The 23,042-nt window shown below is 43.0% G+C and overlaps 3 protein-coding genes across 16 annotated transcripts in view; 2 read left to right on the top strand and 1 right to left on the bottom strand.

The window, feature by feature from the left end:
- The window catches only part of LOC310699956 (acylamino-acid-releasing enzyme-like), a 57,473-nt gene that overhangs the window by 8,962 nt on the left and 25,469 nt on the right, over positions 1–23,042 (bottom strand). For 3 of the 14 annotated variants that reach the window (XM_083488676.1, XM_083488677.1, XM_083488682.1), the window contains exon 22: positions 2,622–4,167. The exons of 2 other annotated variants lie outside the window; for them this stretch is intronic. In XM_083488676.1, coding sequence (XP_083344802.1) covers positions 4,133–4,167 — 35 coding nt within the window. In that variant the 3' untranslated portion in view covers positions 2,622–4,132. Of the gene's footprint in view, positions 1–1,822; positions 1,895–2,353; positions 2,464–2,621; positions 4,168–9,511; positions 9,695–9,909; positions 10,069–23,042 lie in introns of those variants that run through there. 9 more of the 14 variants (XM_083488674.1, XM_083488679.1, XR_014522324.1 and 6 more) reach the window with 8 other exon arrangements.
- On the top strand, positions 5,128–7,861 carry LOC310699998 (taste receptor type 2 member 1-like). The gene has a single exon (XM_083488784.1). The coding sequence runs from the start codon at positions 6,303–6,305 to the stop codon at positions 7,200–7,202; it is 900 nt and encodes a 299-aa protein (XP_083344910.1). The 5' UTR covers positions 5,128–6,302; the 3' UTR covers positions 7,203–7,861.
- On the top strand, positions 14,748–16,853 carry LOC310699996 (taste receptor type 2 member 40-like). Its single transcript, XM_083488782.1, has one exon. It carries the CDS (start codon positions 15,668–15,670, stop codon positions 16,577–16,579), a length of 912 nt encoding a protein of 303 aa, XP_083344908.1. The 5' UTR covers positions 14,748–15,667; the 3' UTR covers positions 16,580–16,853.

Here is a 23,042-nt window from a genome sequence, read left to right as displayed (position 1 = left end):
AATTCTCAATAAAAAGTTTAAGAACAAGTACAGTCGTACCTTGGTTCTGGAATGCCTCGGGAGTCAAATGTTTTGGCTCCTGAACGCCACAAACCCGGAAGTGACTGTTCCGGTTTGCAAATGTCCTTTGGAACCTGAACATCCGACGCGGCTTCTGCAGCTTCCGATTGAGTGCAGGAAGCTCCTGCTGCCAATCGGAAGCCGCGCCTTGGTTGTCTAACGCTTTTGGAAGTCAAACGGACTTCCGGAACGGATTCCATTTGACAACCAAGGTATGACTGTATGTATTTAAAAGCAGTCATAATATAATTAAATTCAACAGTAGCGAAAAAGAGAAAAACACATGTACAGTGGTACCTCCGGTTGCGGGCGGGATCTGTTCTGGAGGTCCGGTCGGATCCCGAGGTTTCCACAACCTGAGGACCATTTCTGCGCATGCACACACAGCAAAACCCGGTAAAATACTTCCAGGTTTGCCGCACGCACATCCCAAAGTTTACGTAACCAGAGGGTTACGTAAACGGAGGTACGACTGTAACTTCTGTATGTCTGCACAAAACATACAGAACATTTTAAGCAGGCACCAGAAAGAGCACAGCAAAGGCATATGTCTGATATCAATAGGCAGGGCGTTCCAGTTTAGGTGCTACCAAATTAAAAGATATATTTCTTACAGCTACTGAACAGATATTATGTGGCATCTGTAACCATGACAGTTCCACAGATCAAAGCCATCTTGCCAGGATACAAACAAGCTTATTCCCCCTCATCCATCCCAAGTCTGTATCAAGGAATCAGCCCAGGGCCCACAAGGCTTCTCCTGATTCAGAACTTCTGGACAAAGAGAGCCGAGGATCAGCATACAAATCACACCTGGCCCCCAAAGTCCTAATGGCTGCTCCCAGCAATGGGGATAGAATAGTGCCCTATGATACCCCATATTGTAACCACCAGGAGTGGTCCTTCCATGTTTCAACAGCAGTATTTCCAGTTCCTCCTATTCTTTACCTGAGCAGTAAAATCTAGACCACCAACAGGGTTCTCTTGGGCAAAATTTCTTGTTCCACATAACCACCAAGATGAAGCACTAATTCGATTTATACAAAGCCATTCAATATAGTTTGTCATCAACACCGCTATACTATCTAGAAGCACCATGGAAATGGGCCGACCAAGAGTCCCATGACCAAGAGTCCCATGAATTTACATAGTTTGATGCATAGTTCATTTACATAGTTCCCAACCCATTGAGAAAGTATACTATAGACCTGCTACCTCACTTGGACCCCCCATCTCAATGCTAGTGAAAGTCTAGCAGTCTGCAAGAATCCAGAGATATGCCTTCTCTCCCAGATTATTGCGTTTCTGGTGGCTGTAATGGACTTGGCCTTCTCCAATGGCTTTATAGTTGTAGTGATCATCACTGAATGGGCTGAATGCAGGAACCTTGCTGTCAGCGAACAACTACGGCATTGGGTATGTCCAGTGTCTGCTATACAGGTTTCATGGTTCCATTTTTCACTAGGTAGTACTTAATGCCGCAAATGCTCTGTTTTTAAAACCTTTGTCACATTCTCTCGATTCTGGCTCACAGCCTGGCTCTGCATCTTCTATTGCATCAAGATAGTGAACAGCACCCACTCCTCCTTCCTTTGGTGCAAGCAGAGGATACCAGGTTTCTTGTGGGATCTCATCTCACTGTCCCCCCCCCCCCATTTGCAGTGCAGAATATTTATAAAATAATCCACAGAAAAATACCAGACAATGTAACAAACGTGACAGGAAAGACAGACTGAATTTTTCAGCCCTTTCCCACCCTTACTGGTTCTGGCTGTCCCTTTCTTGTGGTTTTCCTTTGCTCCATCATGGTTGTAGCCTCACGCTTTAGACATTTCTGCAGGATGACAGGTAAAGGATTGAATTTTCAGAGTCCCCAAACAGTAGCTCACATCAAGGCAGCTGGAAAAGTGCTCTCCCTCCTGATGCTCTCTTTTTGCCTGACAGAGACCTTGCTTACAATTGGACAGGGTAAAAAAACACACCCACGTATGTTATTTTAGTGTGTGTAGCAGTGATACTAATGTAATCCCCTGTGCAGGTTGCCATCCTGGTGTTGGTTAATCCCAAACTCAAGCAGGCGGCTGCCAGGACGTTTCCAAAAACAGAGACTTAACAATTCTTAAGGACATTGACACTGGCCACACAGAGAGCATTGTGTTTAAGTTATTGGTTTGGGGTGTCCCCCCCCCCGTGTTGTTCTGTTAGGCACACAGGTTTCTTATTCCTGTGCTGAAAAATACCAATAACAAGGATTATTTAAGAAAATTCTTAGGGCCAAACTAGAGTGTAGTACCTTTCCCGGGCCTGATAATGCCATCAGCAACATAAGGGATTGATTCTCCTCTTCATGTGATATATGCCATCTGCCAGTTATGCCCTTCTGCATTTTACACAGGGCAATCTCTATGCAAAATAAGAAATGGACAAAAATCGGGCATCAAAAATGGCAATATGCATTTTAACTGTCTGGTACACTGTACACTGCAATGTGAATCCACTAAATTACAATACACATCAAGAGTTTTCACTGCTATATTTGTTGACGGAACAGCAAAAGAAAATTCTTAGCACATTGTATTTATTTACCAATGCAACAATATCTGTGACATCAAAAACTGTTTTGTGAACTACAACTGCTAAATACGTAATTCTCATTGTCAGAGGTTTTGCACATTTCATTTCCCTCTAACCTCACATTTTACAATCTCCACACCCAAAATATTTATATATGTACTTGCCACTCAGGATAACATAACATGCTTAAATGTGTTAGCTTTTAAACCTATTTGTTCTTTTATCTTGTCATATAAAAGTGTTATTATCTCCTGAAGTATGTGCTTTATTATGCCAATAATCAACAAACATTTTCCAATCTTGGGGGGGAAACCTGTTAATTTTTGCCCTTCCTTCTTTCATCCTTATAAAACTCATAAGCTTTGCTATTGCTGTATATTCCTACATTTAGGGTTCTCACTGTGACATAGCTGTTGTTGGTATATCAGTGTTTCCCACATATTTTGCATGCCACAGTCTTGAAGCTATAATCTTATATGACATTTAATTCCCTCAGGGACCAGTTTGGTTATGTGTAGCTTAGTAGATATAACAATAAAAACAAGAAGGTTGAGTTTTTTATTTTAGCACCTATTATTCCAAGATCTGGTGTCCTGTAAATAAGTAAGAACTATCCACACTGCCTTGTAGTTATAAGCAGCAATACACATTCTTAAGATGTCAGCTTTGCTACAAGAGTCAAGTTCAATTAGACAGTTGACTGTTTGCTGCAGATTTTCTGAAAAGGACCTGCACCGTGGCACAGTGGTAGAACATCTGCCCATGCAGAAGGTCCCAGCCTGAATCCTCAGCATCTTCAGATAGGGCTGGAAATGCCTGCAATCTGACATCCTGGGAAGCTGCTCTCTGTCAGCATAGACAGTACTGGGCTGCAGGGGTCAAAGGTTTGACTCTGTACAAGGCTGCTTTCAAGGCACCAGCAGCGCATCTTTTAAGAATACACTGAAAGAGGAAAGGGATTCCTGTCAGGCATACAAAGGCTAAATCTATTCCATGGGTAGGCAAACTAAGGCCCGGGGCCAGGATCCGGCCCAATAGCCTTCTAAATTTGGCCTGCGGACGGTCTGGGAATCAGCATGTTTTTACATGAGTAGAATGTATGCTTTTATTTAAAATTCATCTCTGGGTTATTTGTGGGGCCTGCCTGGTGTTTTTACATGAGTAGAATGTGTGCTTTTATTTAAAATGCATCTCTGGATTATTTGTGGTGCATAGGAATTCGTTTTCTTGCCCCCCCCCCCAAAAAAAATATAGTCCCCAAGGTCTGAGGGACAGTGGACAGGCCCCCTGCTGAAAAAGTTTGCTGACTGCATATCTATTCTATCTGGCAATCTTCATGTGGCATGGTATGTATCTCCACAGGCTGGCTGCTTTTTATTATTTGAGATCCTTTATTTCTCAGCTGGCTGCTGACTTTCAGAGTCCGCTTCCTTAGAAAGGTAATGCATAATCCACTGTGCACTGTTCATAAAGACATCTGCTTCAGCTTCCACTCCACTTACAGCATGATTCTCTTCTGGGTACCACAACAGCCTGCAAAGGGAACAACACAAAATTATATTTTAGAAGTTCCTGTGGACTATGATGAGCGAAGACTCTCATATATAGCTTCTATGTCCTCCCTTCAGTCCCATCTCCTTCTTTGTAAGGAGACTAAGGCCTGTCTCCATCACAGCCTCATCTCCCTCTGAAGTCTGCCATGACCTGCTCCATCGTCAAAGCCACCAGCTGTCCCCCCTGGATCTTAGGAGAGGATTAGATGCACCATGAAGGACAGGTCTATCAATGGCTATTCATCAGAATAGCTAAATGGAGCCTTCATGTGGAAAGAAACAGACTCAGCATGCTGCAAGTGGAAAGAATGGGTAGGCTATCACTTTTATGTGCTCTCTGTTGACTCGTAGGAACATGTGGTTGGTTGTTATTTATTGGAGTCAGACATTTCTGATCATACTGTGCTCTTATCTACTTTGAATAGTTTGATTTATGTACAACAAGGTCTCAAAACAACATGGTGCTATTGCATTTCCTGTGTGTTCTAAGCACAACACATTTATTACATGCTAGTTTGAATTTTTTGCTCCCCCGCCCACCCTTTAGGTAGGTTGTTATCCACATCCCAAGGGTCAAATGAAGCACAGAAGCAATGCAAGAATTAAATGTTTCATGACTCTAATAAAAGATTCTGTCCTATGCCTATTTGATCCTCAGATGCAATTACAGTGGTACCTCGGGTTAAGAACTTAATTCGTTCTGGAGGTCCATTCTTAACCTGAAACTGTTCTTAACCTGAGGTACCACTTTAGCTAATGGGGCCTCCTGCTGCCTCCGTGATGCTGCTGCACAATTTCTGTTCTTATCCTGAAGCAAAGTTCTTAACCCGAGGTACTATTTCTGGGTTAGCGGAGTCTGTAACCTGAAGCGTCTGTAACCTGAAGCGTCTGTAACCCGAGGTACCACTGTATAATGATGCAAGAAAAGAGAAATAGTTACCACTAGACTTAGTAAAAGACACTAAATCTTTTTCCATCCTGGAAAACAGCAATGAACAAATCTGTATGCTTTTAATACACTAAGGAAACAGAAACCTATAATTATTTGACAGATAAACCTATCATTTAAGGCTGTAATCATATGCACACTGTACATAGAGTAAGTCCATTGAATATAGTATGATTAAATTTCAAGGATGTATAGCTTGGGCTGTTTATGTCCCTTAAGGCATATATATACTTTAAAAGTTCAGAGGTTTAGCATGGCAACAACACCCTTGAGCACAATCAAAAACATTACTTTGAATGGTACAGGCAATGAAGTCTTTTGGCTACACTAAATAGAAGAAACAGAAGCATTTGACAGTATTAAAAACTGGCTCTACATTATGAGTATACTGTGTGTCAGTGGAGAGCTGGAGCTGATTTAAGCAGAGCAGCAATTGCAGCATGTGCACTGGAAAAATGATCTCTGAGCTAACTCCATTGCTGTCACTTGCTGAAGTTTGATACTGCGTCATTGAATTGTGTATCTGTTCATAAAGAAGAAAAATGACAGATTGATGTCAACAGCTGGATTGGGGTCAGAGAAATAAGCAGCCACCAAAAAATAGTAAAATGTACCGGTGAATACTTTATGAAGCTTTTAAGCTTGGGGCATGAGATAGCTTCCTGTGGTGGAAATAATATTTTTTATGAAGTTGGATAATAGGCTAAAAAGTCATGAGAACCAAAACTAAGAGGGTCTGAGTGTAAGCAAGACGATGAGTATCTTCCAACACCATTTCTTGATGTTCCTTCCTTGCTTCAAGGGCCATTTCCCAAACTCCTAACACTTTTTCCCTGCAGAGACAAATCTGGGCCACAGCAGTGGATGCCAGTGGCAAACTTTCTTATTCATCTAACTCCCAAAATGGAGCAACATCCCTGATTCACAAAAGGTTGTGTGACAGGAAGCCCTTCTATACAGTCTGTATCAACACCACTCTCCCAAATAAGAGCCCTGTGGAACTTGGTAGCACATTGATTTACATAGTTTGATGCTCAGTTCATTTGCATAGTTCCCAATGGATTAAAAAGTATGCTGCTGATCTGCTACCATCACACTTGCGCGCTGCATTAACTCAAGAACTTTGGTCAGTCCACCTGTACAGCAGTCTGCAAGGGTCTGGAAATATGCTTTCTTCCAAAATCATTGCATTTCTGGTGGCTGCAAGTGACTGGGTTCTAGGTGGGCTCATCTCCAACGGTTTTATAGTTGCAGTGATGGTCACTGAATGGGCTCAATGCAAGAGTCTTGCAACTTGTGAACAACTACTTCTCTCTCTGGGTACGTCCAATATCTTTGCCACTGCCTGTGAGATTGCAGTCATTACTAATTTCTTAATAACCAACTCAAGCAATGGCTTAGTGTTTCAAACATTCTACTTCTTTGCAACCTTTGTCTCATACACCCGATTTTGTTTCACTGCCTGGCTCTGCGTCTTCTATTGCATCAAGATAGTGAACAGCACCCACACCCTCTTCCTTTGGTGCAAGCTGAGGATATCGCAGCTGCTGCCCTGGCTTCTTGTGGGATCCCAAGTCTTTTCGGTTTTTGTTTCCTTGATTACAATCCCACATATTTCTTTTCAGCTCCAGAGCAACATAGCAACCAACACTTCAAACGTGACTCAAGGAAAGAAAGCAACCCAACTTTCTCGTTCTCTGCAAGCCTTTTTTTTAATGACTGCTTCTGGCTGTCCCCTTCTTGTGGTTTTATTGTGCTCCATTGTGATTGTAGCCTCACTCTACACACATGTCTGCAAGATGACAGGTAAAGGAGCCAGTCTTCGAAGCCTCCAAACAAAAGCTCATATCAGGGCAGCTGGGACAGTGCTCTCCCTCCTGATCGTTTACATTTTTTTTTACGTGGCACATTCCATAATTGTACTTGAAAAGATTGAAAGAATCACCTCTGTTTATTCAGTGTGTCTAACAGTGATCCTAATGTACTCCCCTGCACAGGGTGCCATCCTGCTCTTGGCTAATCCCAAGCTCAAGCAGGCAGCTATGCAGATGCTCCCAAAAACATAGCCTTAAATTCACAAGGAAAAACTAGAAGGGGGGGGGGGTTGGCTACTAATCAAGAAACGTTTTCCAATGCTGAACAAATCTGTTAATTTTTTGCCTCCTCCTTTCACCCTTATGCAATGCCTAAGCTTTCCTATTACAGCATATTCCTACGTTTATGTCGCCCACTTTGCCACAAACCTTTCCCTACCTATTCTGCATAACACAGTCTCGCAGCTACAATGATACATGACATTAAGACCATGGACTCATTTGTACAAGTTAGTATAAATATAATGTATTCTAAAATCTAAATTGTCACAGTGTCATTTTTGTCTGTTATATTCTATATCGATGACCAAAACCTCTTTGCTTCATTACACAGATACCATATGAGAACATACCTTTGAATGTTTTCCTTGACTCTTCCCTTCCTTCTCTAAATTAATCCTTACTCAAGTACAGAAGCTTTTGCTTAATTTCCCTTTAGGTAAAGGGACCCCTGACAGTTAAGTCCAGTTGCGAACGACTCTTGGGGTTGCGGCGCTCATCTTGCTTTACAGGCCGAGGGAGCCGGTATTTGTCCGCAGACAGTTTTTCCGGGTCATGTGGCCAGCATGACTAAGCCGCTTCTGGCGAAACCAGAGCAGCGCATGGAAATGCCGTTTACCTTTCCGCCGGAGTGGTACCTATTAATCTACTTGTACTTTTGGCGCGCTTTCGAACTGCTAGGTTGGTAGGAGCAGGGACCGAGCAACGGGAGCTCATCCTGTCACAGGGATTCGAACCACCGACCTTCTGAACGGCAAGCCCATGAGGCTCAGTGGTTTAGACCACTTTGCCTACTATTAAATGTTCCTAAGCGGTACAACCCTAACACTTCTGTCAACCCTAACAATGAGCTCCTTCCTGGTATACCCAAGGCACTAACTGGTTGTCTTGTACCTGGCCATTTTGCCAATTAGATAGAGAAGCTGACCTTTCATTATCTGTATCTGTGTTCTCAGGTATGACATTGTTGTTGGCATTCCATCAGTGCCAAGAGTCAATGGAGTATGCCTCTGAGGTGAAGACAAACCATTGTGTTAGCAGCACCAAAGTGCAAGCCTGAGCAGTGTGTAGGGAGGTCCTGGGCTGCCCAGACAACAAGATCCTCTCTCAGCCTTGCTGATGTAGTCTAAAGGAATGTAGAGCAATACGTTTGGCACCAGCTTGGCTTCAGGAGTTGCTGGAAGGGGTAGTACCTCTGATGGGGAATACATTGTGCTCCTTCTAGTGTAGTTTGTCCATGTTTGGGCCCCACCCTGCACTCAGCTCTCACTTGTGGCTTCTGGAAGCTGTCAGCATGCAACTGTGGCCACATCCTGGTAATGGCTTCGAATAGTTGGCTAAACCAGGTGAGGGAAGTTGATGGGTCTCAAACCCTCAGTGAGTTAGGGACTTCCCCTGCATACGAAGACAGTTATCACAACAGACATGGAAAGAAATGATCATCTAGTACTAATCATAGCAGTGTGCCTACCATTAGGGTTGATCTGTCTCCTGACAAACCAAATGTACTCTGAAATATCACCCAACATTTTTTCCAAGGTAAACCATGCAAATTAGCCCTGCTTCTGAAAAACATCTGAATCAAACCCAAACCCATTACTATCACACATCTCCATATTTAGCATAGATAACTGCATTGATGAGTTGCATCAATGATGCTATTATTGGTTATTATTTCCTGTATAGAAGCAGTAAAATGTAGGCTGGACAAGGTAACTGTTGGGTTGATTTTTATTTCATTTATGGGATTTATATACCACCCTATACCCACAGGTCTCAGGCCTCTGTAGCTGGTTGACTGACTGAACCCAAAATGCTCACTAATGGTTCCTCATCATCCAAAAAAGAAGTGAGCAGTGGGGTGCCACAGGGTTCTGTCCTAGGTCTGCTGTTGTTCAATGTCTTTATAAAAAGATCTAGATGAAGGGATTGAGGGGATGCTCATCAAATTTACAGGTGACACCAAGCTGGGAGGGATAGCTAATGCCACAAAAAGCAAAATTGGGATTCAGTATGACCTTAACTCACTGAAGAACTGGGCTTAAACTAACACAATGAATTTTAGTAGGGACAAATATAAGGTTCTGCAATTAGGCAGGAATACCAGCTGCACACATATAAGATGAGGAACACCTGGCTTGCCAGTAGTACATGTGAAAAGGATCCAGGGGTCTTAGAAGACCACAAGTGTAACATGAGTCAAGAGTGTGATGCAGCAGCAAAAAAAGCTAATACTCTTCTAGGCTGCATCAGCAGAAGTATGTTGTCCAGATCAAGGGAAGTCAAGAGTACCGCTCTATTATGACTTGGTCAGATCACACCTGAAGTATTGTTTCCAGTTCTGAGCACAATTTAAGAAGGATGTTGGCAAGCTGGAACATGTGCAGAGGAGGGCAACCAAGATGATCAGGGGTCCGGAAACTAAGCCTTATTGGGAACAGTTGAGGGAGCTGGGTATGTTTAGCCTAGAAAAGAGGAGACTGAGAGGTGATATGCTAGCCATCTTCAAATATCTCAACAGCTGTCATATGAAAGATGAAGCAAGCTACCCCCCCCCACTCCTGCTCCAGAGGGCAGGACTTGAACCAATGGATTCATATAACAAGAAATAAGACTCTGACTAAACATTCCAACTCTACAATTAATAAGGCAGAACTATTGTACTAGGTAAGTTCCTTACCAGTTAGAGGTGGGTGGAGTTCCCCAGTAAAGTGGCCATGTTGATGACAGGGCAGCTTTCTGCATAGGCTTTGGGCATCTCTGGGAATCAACCAAATACGTGGCAACAAAGTCACCACGAGAACATTCCAACTCCACAGCTATCTTCCCCAAAATTGCACTGCACAAAACACAGAAGGGCTACTGAGATGTCTATTTCAGCAGAAAAACTAGGAGCTGGTGGGTAACTTCAAATGAACGATTTGTTGCTATAGGCATCTCAACAGCCCTTTTGAGTACCTTGCTAGCAATGTTTATGCCTAGTCGGAATGAGTAAGTAATATGAATGACTAGAAAGAAATTAGCAATCCTATCTATTCATCTGCAGGGCAGTGGGATTATCCTTATGACTGATGTATGAGCTTTAGTTCAGAGCCATTTGATTGGATATTGACCTTCCATATTCACTTATACAAAAAAGAGCAGCTATTTGAAAGTATAGACATGTAGAACCATATTGGTCAAATGAATTGTCTGCATTTCCTTCTGTTCTGTTGTTATCTACATCCCAATGGGCAACTGAAGCAGAGAGGTAATGAAAGAATTAGAAGCTTCATAAATCTAAACAAAGGCACTGTCTCAAGCCTGTTTAATCCTCACCAGCAATCACAGGGATGCAAATACAGAAGGGATATATTTACCACTCTGCTATCTCTGGCACACATCTTTGCATTTTCCTTTCTGTAAACAGCTGCAAACAAATTTATGCCTTTAAAGATACTGATGAAAGAAAAACCTATCAGAATTTGACAGATAAACATATCAATTAAAGCAGCAACCAATCCTGTAATGAAGGGTTGGATTAAACAATCCTCTGGGTCCCTTCCAACTCTAAGTTTATTGTTACCAAGTACCTCAGTTCAGCTGGAACTTGTTCTGAGGAATGAGGGTGTCCCTGTGATAAGTCAGGAAAAACCTCTATGGCAGGGATGTCCAACCAGTAAATAGTGATCTACTGATAGATCCCCGGGCTGATCCTGGTAGATCGCGGGATCCTTATCGTGTACAAAAAGTCATGGGGGGGGGGAGCCAAAAAACTCTGTGCAGTCCTCCCTCCCCCCAAAAGCTCAACAACTCTGGGGAATGGTCCAGCTCTCACTTCCATACATCACTACTGGGAACACCATAGCTTTAACTATACAGACCTTTGTCAGCAAGGTGATATCTCTGCTTTTTAAGATGCTGTCTAGGTTTGTCATTGCTTTTCTCCCAAGAAGCAGGTGTCTTTTAATCTCGTGACTGCTGTCACCATCTGCAGTGATCATGAAACCCAAGTAAGTAAAGTCTCTCACTGCCTCCATTTCTTCCTCTTCGATTTGCCAGGAGGTGATGGGACCAGTGGCCATGATCTTCGTGGTTTTTGATGTTGAGTTTCAGATCATATTTTGCGCTCTCCTCTTTCACCCTCATTAAAAGGTTCTTTAATTCCTCCTCACTTTCTGCCATCAAGGTTGTGTCATCAGCATATCTGAGGTTGTTGATATTTCTTCCGGCAATCTTAATTCCGGCTTGGGATTCATCCAGTCCAGCCTTTCACATATAACTTAAATAAGGAGGGAGACAATATACAGCCTTGTCGTGCTCTTTTCCCAATTTTGAACCAATCAAAGCTATTCCATAGCTTTTTGTCCCACATAGAGATTTCTCAGGAGACAGATGAGCTGATCAGGCACTCCCATTTCTTTAAGAACTTGCCATAGTTTGCTCTGGTCGACACAGTCAAATGCTTTTGCATAGTCAATGAAGCAAAAGTAGATGTTTTTCTGGAACTCTCTAGCTTTCTCCATAATCCAGCACGTTTGCGATTTGGTCTCTGGTACCTCTGCCCCTTTGAAATCCAGCTTGCACTTCTGGGTCTTCTCAGTCCACATACTGCTTGAGCCTGCCTTGTAGAATTTTAATCCTTAAACCTGTTCCTCACCTCCACTGATCTTTGGATATACCCCTCTTCAAGTTTTCTCCATCACTTTCTGTTGTTTGCTTCCTGCATCCACATAAGCTCTGCAGTTAGTTTTGGATGTTCCAACCATCACATAGCTCTTTTTTAAAAATTATCTTTATTGAGTTTATAAACAAAGAAAATAATAATCAGAAAGAAAATACAAATAGCAAAGGATTTCCCATAAAGGAAAAAGGTAGCATTTAAGTTTACAAACTGCTCAAATCTATGTTCCAGTTCAATTAATCGTAGCTACCTACATATAATTTAACATGCCTATATACAGTGGAACAAATAGAAATAAAAAGAAATGTGAATACTTCTGATTAAGTCCGTAATACTCTTCCTGCTGCAACCATTAGATCCAAACATTGTCTTCCTACTTATATCCATTATTTAATTTCGTCATTATTGTTTTTTGTATTACTACCATATGTTGCTACTCATTCTTCTAACGTCAGAAAGCCTCTACTATTGCAGTATCCTTGGAGATATTCTCTCGCCATTTTCCATTCCTTGTCTACCTCCTTTTCTGAGGCTCCTCTCACTGGTTCCATTTTTTTCGCTAACATTAGATATTCTACCAGTTTAGCTTGCCATTCTGTCTTGGTTGGTGGTGTTTCCCTTTTCCAATTTCTGGCTATTAGATTCCTGGCGGTGGTGACTGCATACATGAACTGCAGTCTTATTTTGTTTTTAATATCAGATGTCATTATGCCTAAAATAAATAGTTCTGGTTTCTTAGAGAACATAGGTGGTCTTTTAAAACTGTAGGGTCACCATACTAACACTGCTTTATTCCATTGGCCTGAATCGTCCCTGGACACATGACCTGCCCACTTTAGCTTCACGGCCTTTTCCATTACAACCACAACTTTCAGTCTTCCTTGTACCCAATTACAGTGGTGCCTCGCAAGAAGAAAATAATTCGTTCCGCGAGTCTTTTCGTCTTGCGATGTTTTTCGTCTTGCGAGGCACGGTCTGTCGCAACTGCACCTCTTCAAGCGGCTTTAAGAAAAAAGCGCAAGACGTTTTCGTCTTGCGAAGCAAGCCCATAGGGAAATTCGTCTAGCGAAGCAACGCAAAAGCAAAAAACCTTTTCGTCTAGCGAGTTTTTCATCTTGCGAGGCATTCGTCTTGCGGGGCACCACTGTATTAGTTTTTCGATCTTTTAATGATATTCCTAACATTGAGTCCCGTGGCATGTTGTATTATTCTTAAAATTTTCATGTTTCTTTGTGTGTCCAGTTCTTCATAACACATCACAGCTAATATGCACATACAGTGGTACATCGGGTTACATACGCTTCAGGTTACATACGCTTCAGGTTACAGACTCTGCTAACCCAGAAATAGTACCTCAGAACTTTGCTTCAGGATGAGAACAGAAATCGTGTTGCGGCAGCGGGAGGCCCCATTAGCTAAAGTGGTACCTCAGGTTAAGAACAGTTTCAGGTTAAGTTCTTAACCCGAGGTACCACTGTACTGAACACTTTAGCTTTTGAGTCTAAAGAAATATTTTTATTTTTCATTTGATTCTTTGTTCAGTTATTCCAACATTTCTTGTAGTTCATGTCGACTTTTCATTATTACAACACCTGCATGTCATAGAAAATTTAGATATCTTCTGTTAACACAGATTCCTTTTTTTTTTACCACTCCAGCTTTTAATACACCTTCCAAGCTTAGGTGAGTGTAGTTTAGGTGATAAGCTAACTTATGCCTCTTTTTAAAGGTACTGGGTGGGTCTTTACGTGGAGATGATATGTTGCTGTTGCCTTATTTCCTATTTTCTCGCAATAGCTGGTTATATCTGCTGTCAAATCTGCAGTTTTGTATCACCAACTGTATAGCCCAGGTTTCAATTGTATTGAAGGCTCTCTTTTTTGAAATAGATGAATCCAGCGTAAATAGGGATATTATATCCATTACATTTCCCTAACATTATTTTCATAGTTAATAGATGATCTGCTGTCACCTTGTCTACTTAATCCTAAGCGGCAATTACAGGAATGCAAATAAAGAATGGATATAGTTACCACTGTGCTTTATCAGGGACCCATATTTACATTTCACTTTCGGCAAATAGTTGTAAACAAACCTAAGTGCTTTTTAAGCAGGTGTGGTGAACCTCCAGATATTGCTGAATTACACCTCCCATCACCCCTGAACAAAGCTAGTTGGTGGGATCTGTAGCTCAGAAACATCTGGAGGCTATAGGTTTCTCCTTCCTGCACAAAAGAATAAAAAAAGCCTATCGTTATCTGAAAGATAAACACGTCAATTACCTAGATGTCTATGTACGCCCACCTAAGAATAAGCCCATATAACGTAATAGGATTAACTTCCAAGTAGACATTCAGTGAATGGTGGGTGATAAAAACTGCCAATAAATAAACTGAGTTGGACTGTGTCTGTTGACTCAGTATGAGTCTAAGATCTTGGCATGGGCAGCATCCTTGAGCACTGTAAATTTCTTTACTCAGGATGACAAGTATTGAGGCCCTTTGGTGAAAACTAAAAAGAAGAAATGAAAGCACCTGATAGTATTAAAAGCTTGTTTCACATTTTGCGTGTCCTACGGGACAGTGCAGGGTTGAGGTTGATTTAAGCATCAATAGGCATTCAGCATATTCAGTAAGTTAGCTGAGAACTGGTCACCAAAATTTATGCTTCCGTAGTTCAACTATAGGTAAAGGTAAAGGGACCCCTGACCATTAGGTCCAGTCGTGGCCGACTCTGGGGTTGCGGTGCTCATCTCGCTTTATTAGCCAAGGGAGCCGGCGTACAGCTTCCGGGTCATGTGGCCAGCATGACTAAGCTGCTTTTGGCGAACCAGAGCAGCGCACGGAAAAGCCGTTTATCTTCCCACCAGAGCGGTACCTATTTATCTACTTGCACTTTGATGTGCTTTCGAACTGCTAGGTTGGCAGGAGCAGGGATCGAGCAACGGGAGCTCACCCCGTCGTGGGGATTCAAACCGCCGACCTTCTGATTGGCAACTCCTAGGTTCTGTGGTTTAACCCACAGTGCCACCCGCGTCCCAAATAAGTAGAAATGCTTCTGGTAAAGCTTAAAAAAGTAAGAGAGTGTTTTAACACAGGCCTCTGAGCTAACCCTGCTACTATGACCGTCGCATGCTGGTTTCTAGCTTGCCTCGTCCATTGTGCATCTTTTCATGAAGAAGAAACAATATTTTGGGGGAGAAAGTGAGGAGATGAGCAGCTAGGAACTAGGAAGGTAAACTGCACTGACAAGGGCTGAACAAGCTTTTGGTTTGTGGCCTGAGAATTTGCTTATGATCTGGGAGCAAATATAAGAATTGGCTGTGAAGTTCCTGGAAACCAAAATGAGGGGGCCCTGAGGGTAAGCAAGCCAGCTAACATCTTCCAAATGTGGTTTACAGAGGCGGATTATTCCTTGCTTCAACAGCAGCATTTCCAGCTCCTCTTATTCTTTAAGTGAGCAGTAAAATCTGGGCCATAAAGGGGTTGCCTATGGCTAACTTTCTTATTCACATAAACACCAAATTGAAGCAGCAATCCTGATACATACAAAGTTGTGTGACAGTAAGACCTTCTATGTAGTTAGTATCAACACCACTACCCCAGATAAAAGAATTATGGAAATTGGTAGTTTGACACACAGTTCATTTGCATAGTTCCCAATGCATTAAAAAGCATGTCGCTGATCTGCTACCACACTTGCACTCTCCATTTGAACTCAACAACTTTGGCTGGCAAACGACTACCTATACAGCAATCTGCAAGAACCCGGAAATATGCCTTCTTCCCAAATCATTGCCTTTCTGGTGGTTGTAATCGACATGGCCCTCTGTGGGTTTCTCTCCAATAGCTTTATAACTGCAGTGATGGTTGCTGAATGGGCTAAATGCAGGACCCTCGATGCCAAGGAACAACTTCTTCTGTCCATGGGAACGTCCAGTATCTGTGCCGCAGTTTTGTTGATTCCAGCAATAATCACTTACTACTTAAAGTTGGAGTTTAACCACATAATGATGAGAATGATTCATGTCTTTGTAAGCTGTGTCATATTCTTCCGATACTGGCTCCTTGCCTGGTTCTGCGTCTTCTATTGCATCAAGATAGTGAACAGCACCCACTCCCTCTTCCTTTGGTGCAAGCTGAGGATATCACACCTGGTGCCCTGGCTTCTTGCAGTATCTCTAGCTGCCTCCTTGCTCTTTTCTGTCTATGCATTTCATAACATTTCAGTGCAACATCAGAACACCACAAGAGCCAACGTAACAAACATGACTCAAGGACACTCATGGATAGAAACTGGCAGTTCTTTACAACTCTTCTTTTTAGTTACTGGTTCAAGCTGTCCCCTTCTTGTGACTTTACTTTGCTCCATCATGGTTGTAGCCTCGCTCTGCAGACATATCTGCAATATGACAGGTAAAGGAGCCAGTTTCAGGAGCCGCCAAACAGAAGCTCATATCAAGGCAGCTGGGACAGTGCTCTCCTTCCTGATCATTTATGTCGCTTTTTACATGGCACAACTATTGCTTGTATTTCAATACTTTGAAAAATCAGGACAGAGATTTGGTTCAATAATGTGTTCAGTGGTGCAGCTAATGTGCCCCTCTGCTCACGGTATCCTCCTGGTGTTTGTTAATCCCAAACTCAAGCAGGCAGCTACCCAGATTCTTTCAGGAGCAAAGCCTTAAAAAATATCACAGGTATTTTAAATGTCATAATTGTCATGTAGTTTGCCCTAGGTTGCTTTTTTTGGGGTGTGTGTGTTGTTTTTTTTAAGGTAAAGAGCTGACACTGAAGGGCATGGGGAAGCTGGACTGGGACTATGGTATGGTGACAGGTGGCTTCATTCTTTTGCTTCCCACAGTTTCCAGCCAGCAAGCAAGCAAACCTCAAATTTAATCTGATCCTCAACAGCTCATCCACCTTAAAGAGAACTTTATCCTAGCACTGGTTGACTGAATGATTCTATTAATAATAATAATTATAATTATAATTATAATTATAATTATAATTATAATTATAATTATAATTATAATTATAATTATTATTATTATTATTATTATTATTATTATTATTAGAATTTATATACCACCCTATACCTGGGGGTTTCAGGGCGGTTCACAGAATAAAATCAAGATATAAAACCACAAAATACCTAATAAAAACAACAATCCAATAGTGCCCCCCATCATCCTGTGAATCTTGAACACTTTGTAATGGCATTTTAAACATATAATACTCTATCTTTGAAATGATGCATAGGTAACAACACTGGGTCACTGTTTTCAAACTGTGGTTAATGCAAACTCACAACTGTGGACCTTTAGGTTTTCAGACTATTAGGATATCTACAAATTGTTTTTGAAATACAGGGGGGCCACCAGGTGGCGTGTTGGAAGATGGCCGACAATAACATCTCTCTGACCCATACGAGGTAATTAAGGAGCTGCTATGGGAAGTATGCAGTCTTCCTACCCCCCCCCAGGAGATGGGGGGGCACTGCCTTGCCAGCGGTGTTCACAATGCACCCCCTGATCTGAAAGATGGGGGCGCCGAACACTTGGCACGAGCCCTCGGTTAAGTCAGATCTTCCTGACGCCGATTCCAATTAGCGTGTGCTGGTTAGCTTCAGCTTGGAATTATAATTGGAAACATACAGTTGGAATGAAGCTGAAGCACATACATCAAGTAATGTTCGAGAGATAAGACTGCTGATTAATGGATCTCTGTGACTGGGAGTGACGGATGGATAAGTAAATCTTCTGATGAATCACTACTAGGAGACTGTATGTTTGGAATGAAGGGGGGTGGTGGAGGAAAAAACATTTTTTTCTTTGCATGATGTGATATTAATAACCCTTCACCCCAGATAGAAATAAGATCGTTGCGTTTTTATTAATCACAAGCAGGAATTCAAGAACTGTGTGGGATGGATTATAACAGCAGAGAGGATTGGTGAACGGTGAGAAAGAGGAAAAATTTTATGTCTTGCCAAGACAGGCTTGCCGGAGAAAGAAGGACAGGGGGAGGAGAATCAGGATCATTTGAAAGAGAAGGAATGTTGGAATGGAAGCTTGACCTGACAGAGCCTCCTGATTCATTTGATTTATTTGGCAAGCCTGAGAAAAGTAAAGGACAGACCAAAGATTAATTTTTATTTTTTTTATGGAAGCGTTGAACAGTGTCCCTGAGCGATATGATCTTTGGAGAGTACAAAACCCATACAGAGGATGCCTGTTTTCAATCTGCTTATGAAAATTATCAGAGATCGCAAAGAAAGGAATATACAATAACAACAAGAAGAGAAAGAAAGTAATAAAGGACTATCTGGATTGAACTGAATAGAACTGTCTAATTAAAGCAGCAATATAAGTGATGTTTGGACTCGTTCGGAGTTTTGGACTCGTGTGGAGCTTGATGTATGGGTACCCCTAACAAAATTTAAAATTTGGCTGTATAATTTGGAACTAATGTGATTTGGATAATGTGATGTGATTGGCCTGTTAATAAAAATTGTTTTTGAAATACAGTGGTGCCTCGCAAGAGGAAATTAATTCGTTCCGCAAGTTTTTTCTTCTTGCGAGTTTTTCGTCTTGCGATGCACAGTTTCCCATAGGAATGCATTGAAAATCAATTAATGCGTTCCTAGGGAAACCGACTTCAGACCAGGTCCGGGGACAGTCTGTCCCCCGACCTCTTCTGAAGGCTGGGGGGGGGGTGGACAAGGGCTTTTCTTCCCACCCCCAGCATTTTAAAAAACCCCGGGACAGCGGAGGGCTTCTCCGCTGTCAGGGGCGATCTTAAAATGCTGGCGGGCGGCATTTTAAAATCGCCCCAGACAGCGGAGGACTTCTCCGCTGCCGGGGCAATTTAAAAGCCCCTGGGAAGGCAGGCAGGGGGGACAAAGACTTTTGCCCCCCGCCAGCCTTCAGAAGAGGTCCTGGACCTCTTCTGAAGGCTGGCGGGGGCGAAAGTCTTTGCTCCCCCCGCCTGCCTTCAAAAGCTGTCCGGCCCAGGCTTCCCGGACCTTTCCGCCAGCAGCGGCAGCGCTGCCGCTGCTGGCGGAGACTTGCCGGCATGCAGAAGCCTGCGCGCAACGCGCCCAGGCTTCGCGGATGTCTCCGCCAGCAGCGGCAGCGATGCTGCTGCTGGCGGAGACTTGCCGGCAGGCCGAAGCCTGCGCGCAACGCGCCCAGGCTTCGCGGATCTCTCCGCCAGCAGCGGCATCGCTGCCGCTGCTGGCGGAGACTTGCCGGCATGCCGAAGCCTGCGCGCAACGCGCCCAGGCTTCGCGGATGTCTCCGCCAGCAGCGGCATCGCTGCCGCTGCTGGCGGAGACTTGCCGGCATGCCGAAGCCTGCGCGCAACGCGCCCAGGCTTCGCGGATGTCTCCGCCAGCAGCGGCATCGCTGCCGCTGCTGGCGGAGACTTGCCGGCATGCCGAAGCCTGCGCGCAACGCGCCCAGGCTTCGCGGATGTCTCCGCCAGCAGCGGCATCGCTGCCGCTGCTGGCGGAGACTTGCCGGCATGCCGAAGCCTGCGCGCAACGCGCCCAGGCTTCGCGGACCTCTCCTGCCTTCAAAAGCCGTCCGGGATAGCAGGAAGCGCTTCCCTGCTATCCCGGACTGCTTTTAAAATGCTGGCGCTGGGGAGCAAAGCCTTTCGGCCCCCGCCAGCCTTCCAGGACCTCTTCTGAAGGCCGGAGGGGGGGAAAAGGCTTTGCTCCCCACCGCTAGCATTTAAAAGAGGTCCCCGGAGATTTCCCTATGGGCTTTCGTCTTGCGAAGCAAGCCCATAGGGAAATTCGTTTTGCGAAGCGCCTCCAAAACGGAAAACCCTTTCGTCTAGCGGGTTTTCCGTCTTGCGAGGCGTTCGTCTTGCGGGGTACCACTGTACAGACATTGCAGCAATTGACACATACGAAAAGAAGAAACAGATGAAATGCTTGTATAGTCATGATAATTCTATGTATTGCTTTGGACTTTTAAAAATCATTTCTTTAGCAAATGCTGTGCCCACCTACTGCATCCTTGTGGCGTTTGCCCTCCTAGGTGTGTGACATCATACTGGGTTCACAAGGAAAGGGTTAACTAATTGTAAAATGACTAACCAATGGGAACCCAAGGGAAGTGAGTTAGTTAGAGTTAGGGTGGTTGAGAAGACAGTCTGGAGTTAGAAGAGACAGAGAGGATAAGTCTATGGGTTGGGCGAGTCTGATGTGAGAGAGTGAGAGAATTTGTTAAGAGGAGTCAGCCAAACAGTTGAGATAATCAGTCAGAAGGTATTAGGAAGGTATAGGCCGGTAAAGATAACTAAAGTTAAGATACTGACAGGAATATTATCTGAGAAACCATAAACTTGTTAATGTTTATAAAAAAAAAACTTGTTTATTTGATTCAATTTTAACAACTGTCTGGACTCAGTGTTTTACCCGAGAGTAACGGGTTGGTGGCAGTGGGGAAGCAAGCACAGTGGTGGCACAGGGATCAATAGACCATTAAACATCTGGGGACCCTGTGTGATCGCCATAGTCCTTAACTTTTTATCTGCCTTCTGCTGCTAGCAGTTGCTTCTCCATATAATGCCCCCCATTCTCTGCCTACACTTCTGTTCCATCATGCTCCAATCACATTTCAGCAACAGTGGCATACTCCTACATGTGACACTACATCATATTCAACTTTACAAAATCCTGTCAACATATATGTAAGCATGTTGTATACTTGGGGATAGCCTTTGCTGTTGTCCACAATTCTGAACAATCAGTATGGTTGAGCAGGGACTGGACCTTTTAGATAGTACTAACTTTTTGCTTTTGGAGTGTGTGTGTGTGTGTGTGTGTGAGAGAGAGAGAGAGAGAGAGAGAGAGAGAGAGAGATTAAGTTTGGTTCCGCTCAGGCTCTACATTCAGAACCTTTCATGGAATTGAGTCCTCTTAAGAGTACGCAGGTGGCGCTGTGGTCTAAACCACAGAGCCTAGGACTTGCTGACGAGAAGGTCGGCGGTTTGAATCCCCGCGATGGGGTGAGCTCCCATTGCTCAGTCCCTGCTCCTGCCAACCTAGCAATTCAAAAGCACATCAAAGTGCAAGTAGATAAGTAGGTACTGCTCTGGTGGGAAGGTAAACGGCGTTTCCATGTGCTGCTCTGGTTTACCAGAAGCGGCTTACTCTTGCTGGCCACATGACCCGGAAGCTGTACGCCAGCTCCCTCGGCCAGTAAAGTGAGATGAGCGCCGCAACCCCAGAGTCGTCCATGACTGGACCTTATGGTCAGGGGTCCCTTTACCTTTACCTTTAAGAGTATAGATGCATTTTGAGACAATGAGTGTGGGGGGAAAAAATGAATAAAAATTGGGCCACCTATGAACAAATAGTGGAGATGGATAACCAATGGAAATTAAAACTTTATGAGGAAGTTGAAGGTTTTGTGAATAATTGGTTGCATTATCAGCAAATTAACAAAATGTTTAAAGATGATAAAAAGAAAAATGGATTTGGATATACAAAATCGAGATTTGAATTAGAACTGTTAAATACCAAAGTTAAAATATTATCCAAAATGTATAAATTATTACTGGAGTGGCATTTGAAAGATGAAGAAGTTAAATCAGTTATGATACACTGGGCTAAAGATATTGGTCATAATATACAATTAGAAGATTAGGGGAAATTATGGAAAGAGGAATAAATTTCACTGCCAGCAGTGCTTTAAAGGAAAATATAATGAAAATGACGTACAGAGATTTACAAGCATGATAAAAAATTGTTTTTATATGCAACAACTGAAGCAAGAATACTATTAGTCCAGCAATGGAAGCAAGAACTACCAACAAAAGAGGAGTGGCAGATGAAACTGATGGACTATGCCAAGTTGGCAAAATTAACTGGGAAAATTCAGAACTAGCAAGACCAGACTTTCCTGAAAGATTGGAAGAAATTTATGATATATTTGGAAGACAATTGCAATCAATTGACATTGCTTGTAGGGTTGCAAAAAGTTTTGTAAGGAGAATTATATGAATTATTGCGAAAAAGGACTAAGAAGGAGGAAGGAGTTTATTTAGGATTTGGATCTTATAGCAATAACTATTAAAATAACATGCAAAATCAGAAAGAAAGTTAGAAAACCATTAGTCGCGGTTGACGTAAGTCGTAGGCTGTGATAGCCAAAGGTTTGTTATATTGAGATGTTTGGAAAACATGAAAAAGTAGAAGCACAAGGCATTTGTGCGGCTTTCTGTTAGCAATTCTAATGATGTCTGAACTGCCCCTTTGGGGCAAAGCTCAGACATCACTTCATCTTCTGGCTACTCCAGGTGATCCTACAGCCTAGCCTAGGCATGGGAAAATAGGTCTGCTAAATCATGGGTGTTCCACAACCTACTTGGCTTTGTAAGAACGAACCATATTGCTCTGCAGGATGAGATGTTAATAGATATTCTGGGACACCAGTTATATTATCTGTGGACCATGTACAGTGGTACCTCGGGTTAAGAACTTAATTCGTTCTGGAGGTCCATTCTTAACCTGAACTGTTCTTAACCTGAAGCACCACTTTAGCTAATGGGGCCTCCTGCTGCTGCCACACGATTTCTGTTCTCATCCTGAAGCAAAGTTCTTAATCCGAGGTACTATTGCTGGGTTAGAGGAGTCTGTAACCTGAAGCATCTGTATCCTGAAGCGTATGTAACCTGAGGTACCACTGTACTATATTCTGATGCCTGTGGATATAGGAAACTGATTGTACTAACAGGGGTGATCTTTGTGCCACCCTTTCCATCGCCCTTCTGTTTCCCTTCGGCTCTTCTGCTATAAAACGGAACACAGTCTTTAAAAAAAGATTTCCTTTAAACAGCTATGTCTGAGAAAGAACATACAAGATTTGAAAGTTTGCAACCTACTTTGTAGGCATAATAGTGCAACCAAAAACGAACTATGGTTTCCGCTGTGTACTGCAGCTGCCATTTGGAATTTACTTAGGAATGCAACGCATATGCATTTCAAGTTTAATAACATAACTAGGCTACGCAACACTTCCACGCTATATAGTACATCCATACTTTGATTTTGCCCTTCACTACCTGTTTCTTGTTACAGCATGTCAAGTAAAAAAAATGTAAAGTTCCTGAAGTATGTGCCTTATTATACCA

Source organism: Podarcis liolepis (assembly GCF_965112155.1).
Source record: "Podarcis liolepis genome assembly, chromosome: 2".
Lineage (NCBI taxonomy): Eukaryota > Metazoa > Chordata > Lepidosauria > Squamata > Lacertidae > Podarcis > Podarcis liolepis.
This window is presented reverse-complemented; position numbering and strand designations above follow the sequence as displayed.

Excerpts from the sequence above, each read along its gene's own strand:
- LOC310699998 (XM_083488784.1), top strand. The coding sequence starts at position 6,303 with ATGCTTTCTTCCAAAATCATTGCATTTCTGGTGGCTGCAAGTGACTGG.
- LOC310699996 (XM_083488782.1), top strand. The coding sequence starts at position 15,668 with ATGCCTTCTTCCCAAATCATTGCCTTTCTGGTGGTTGTAATCGACATG.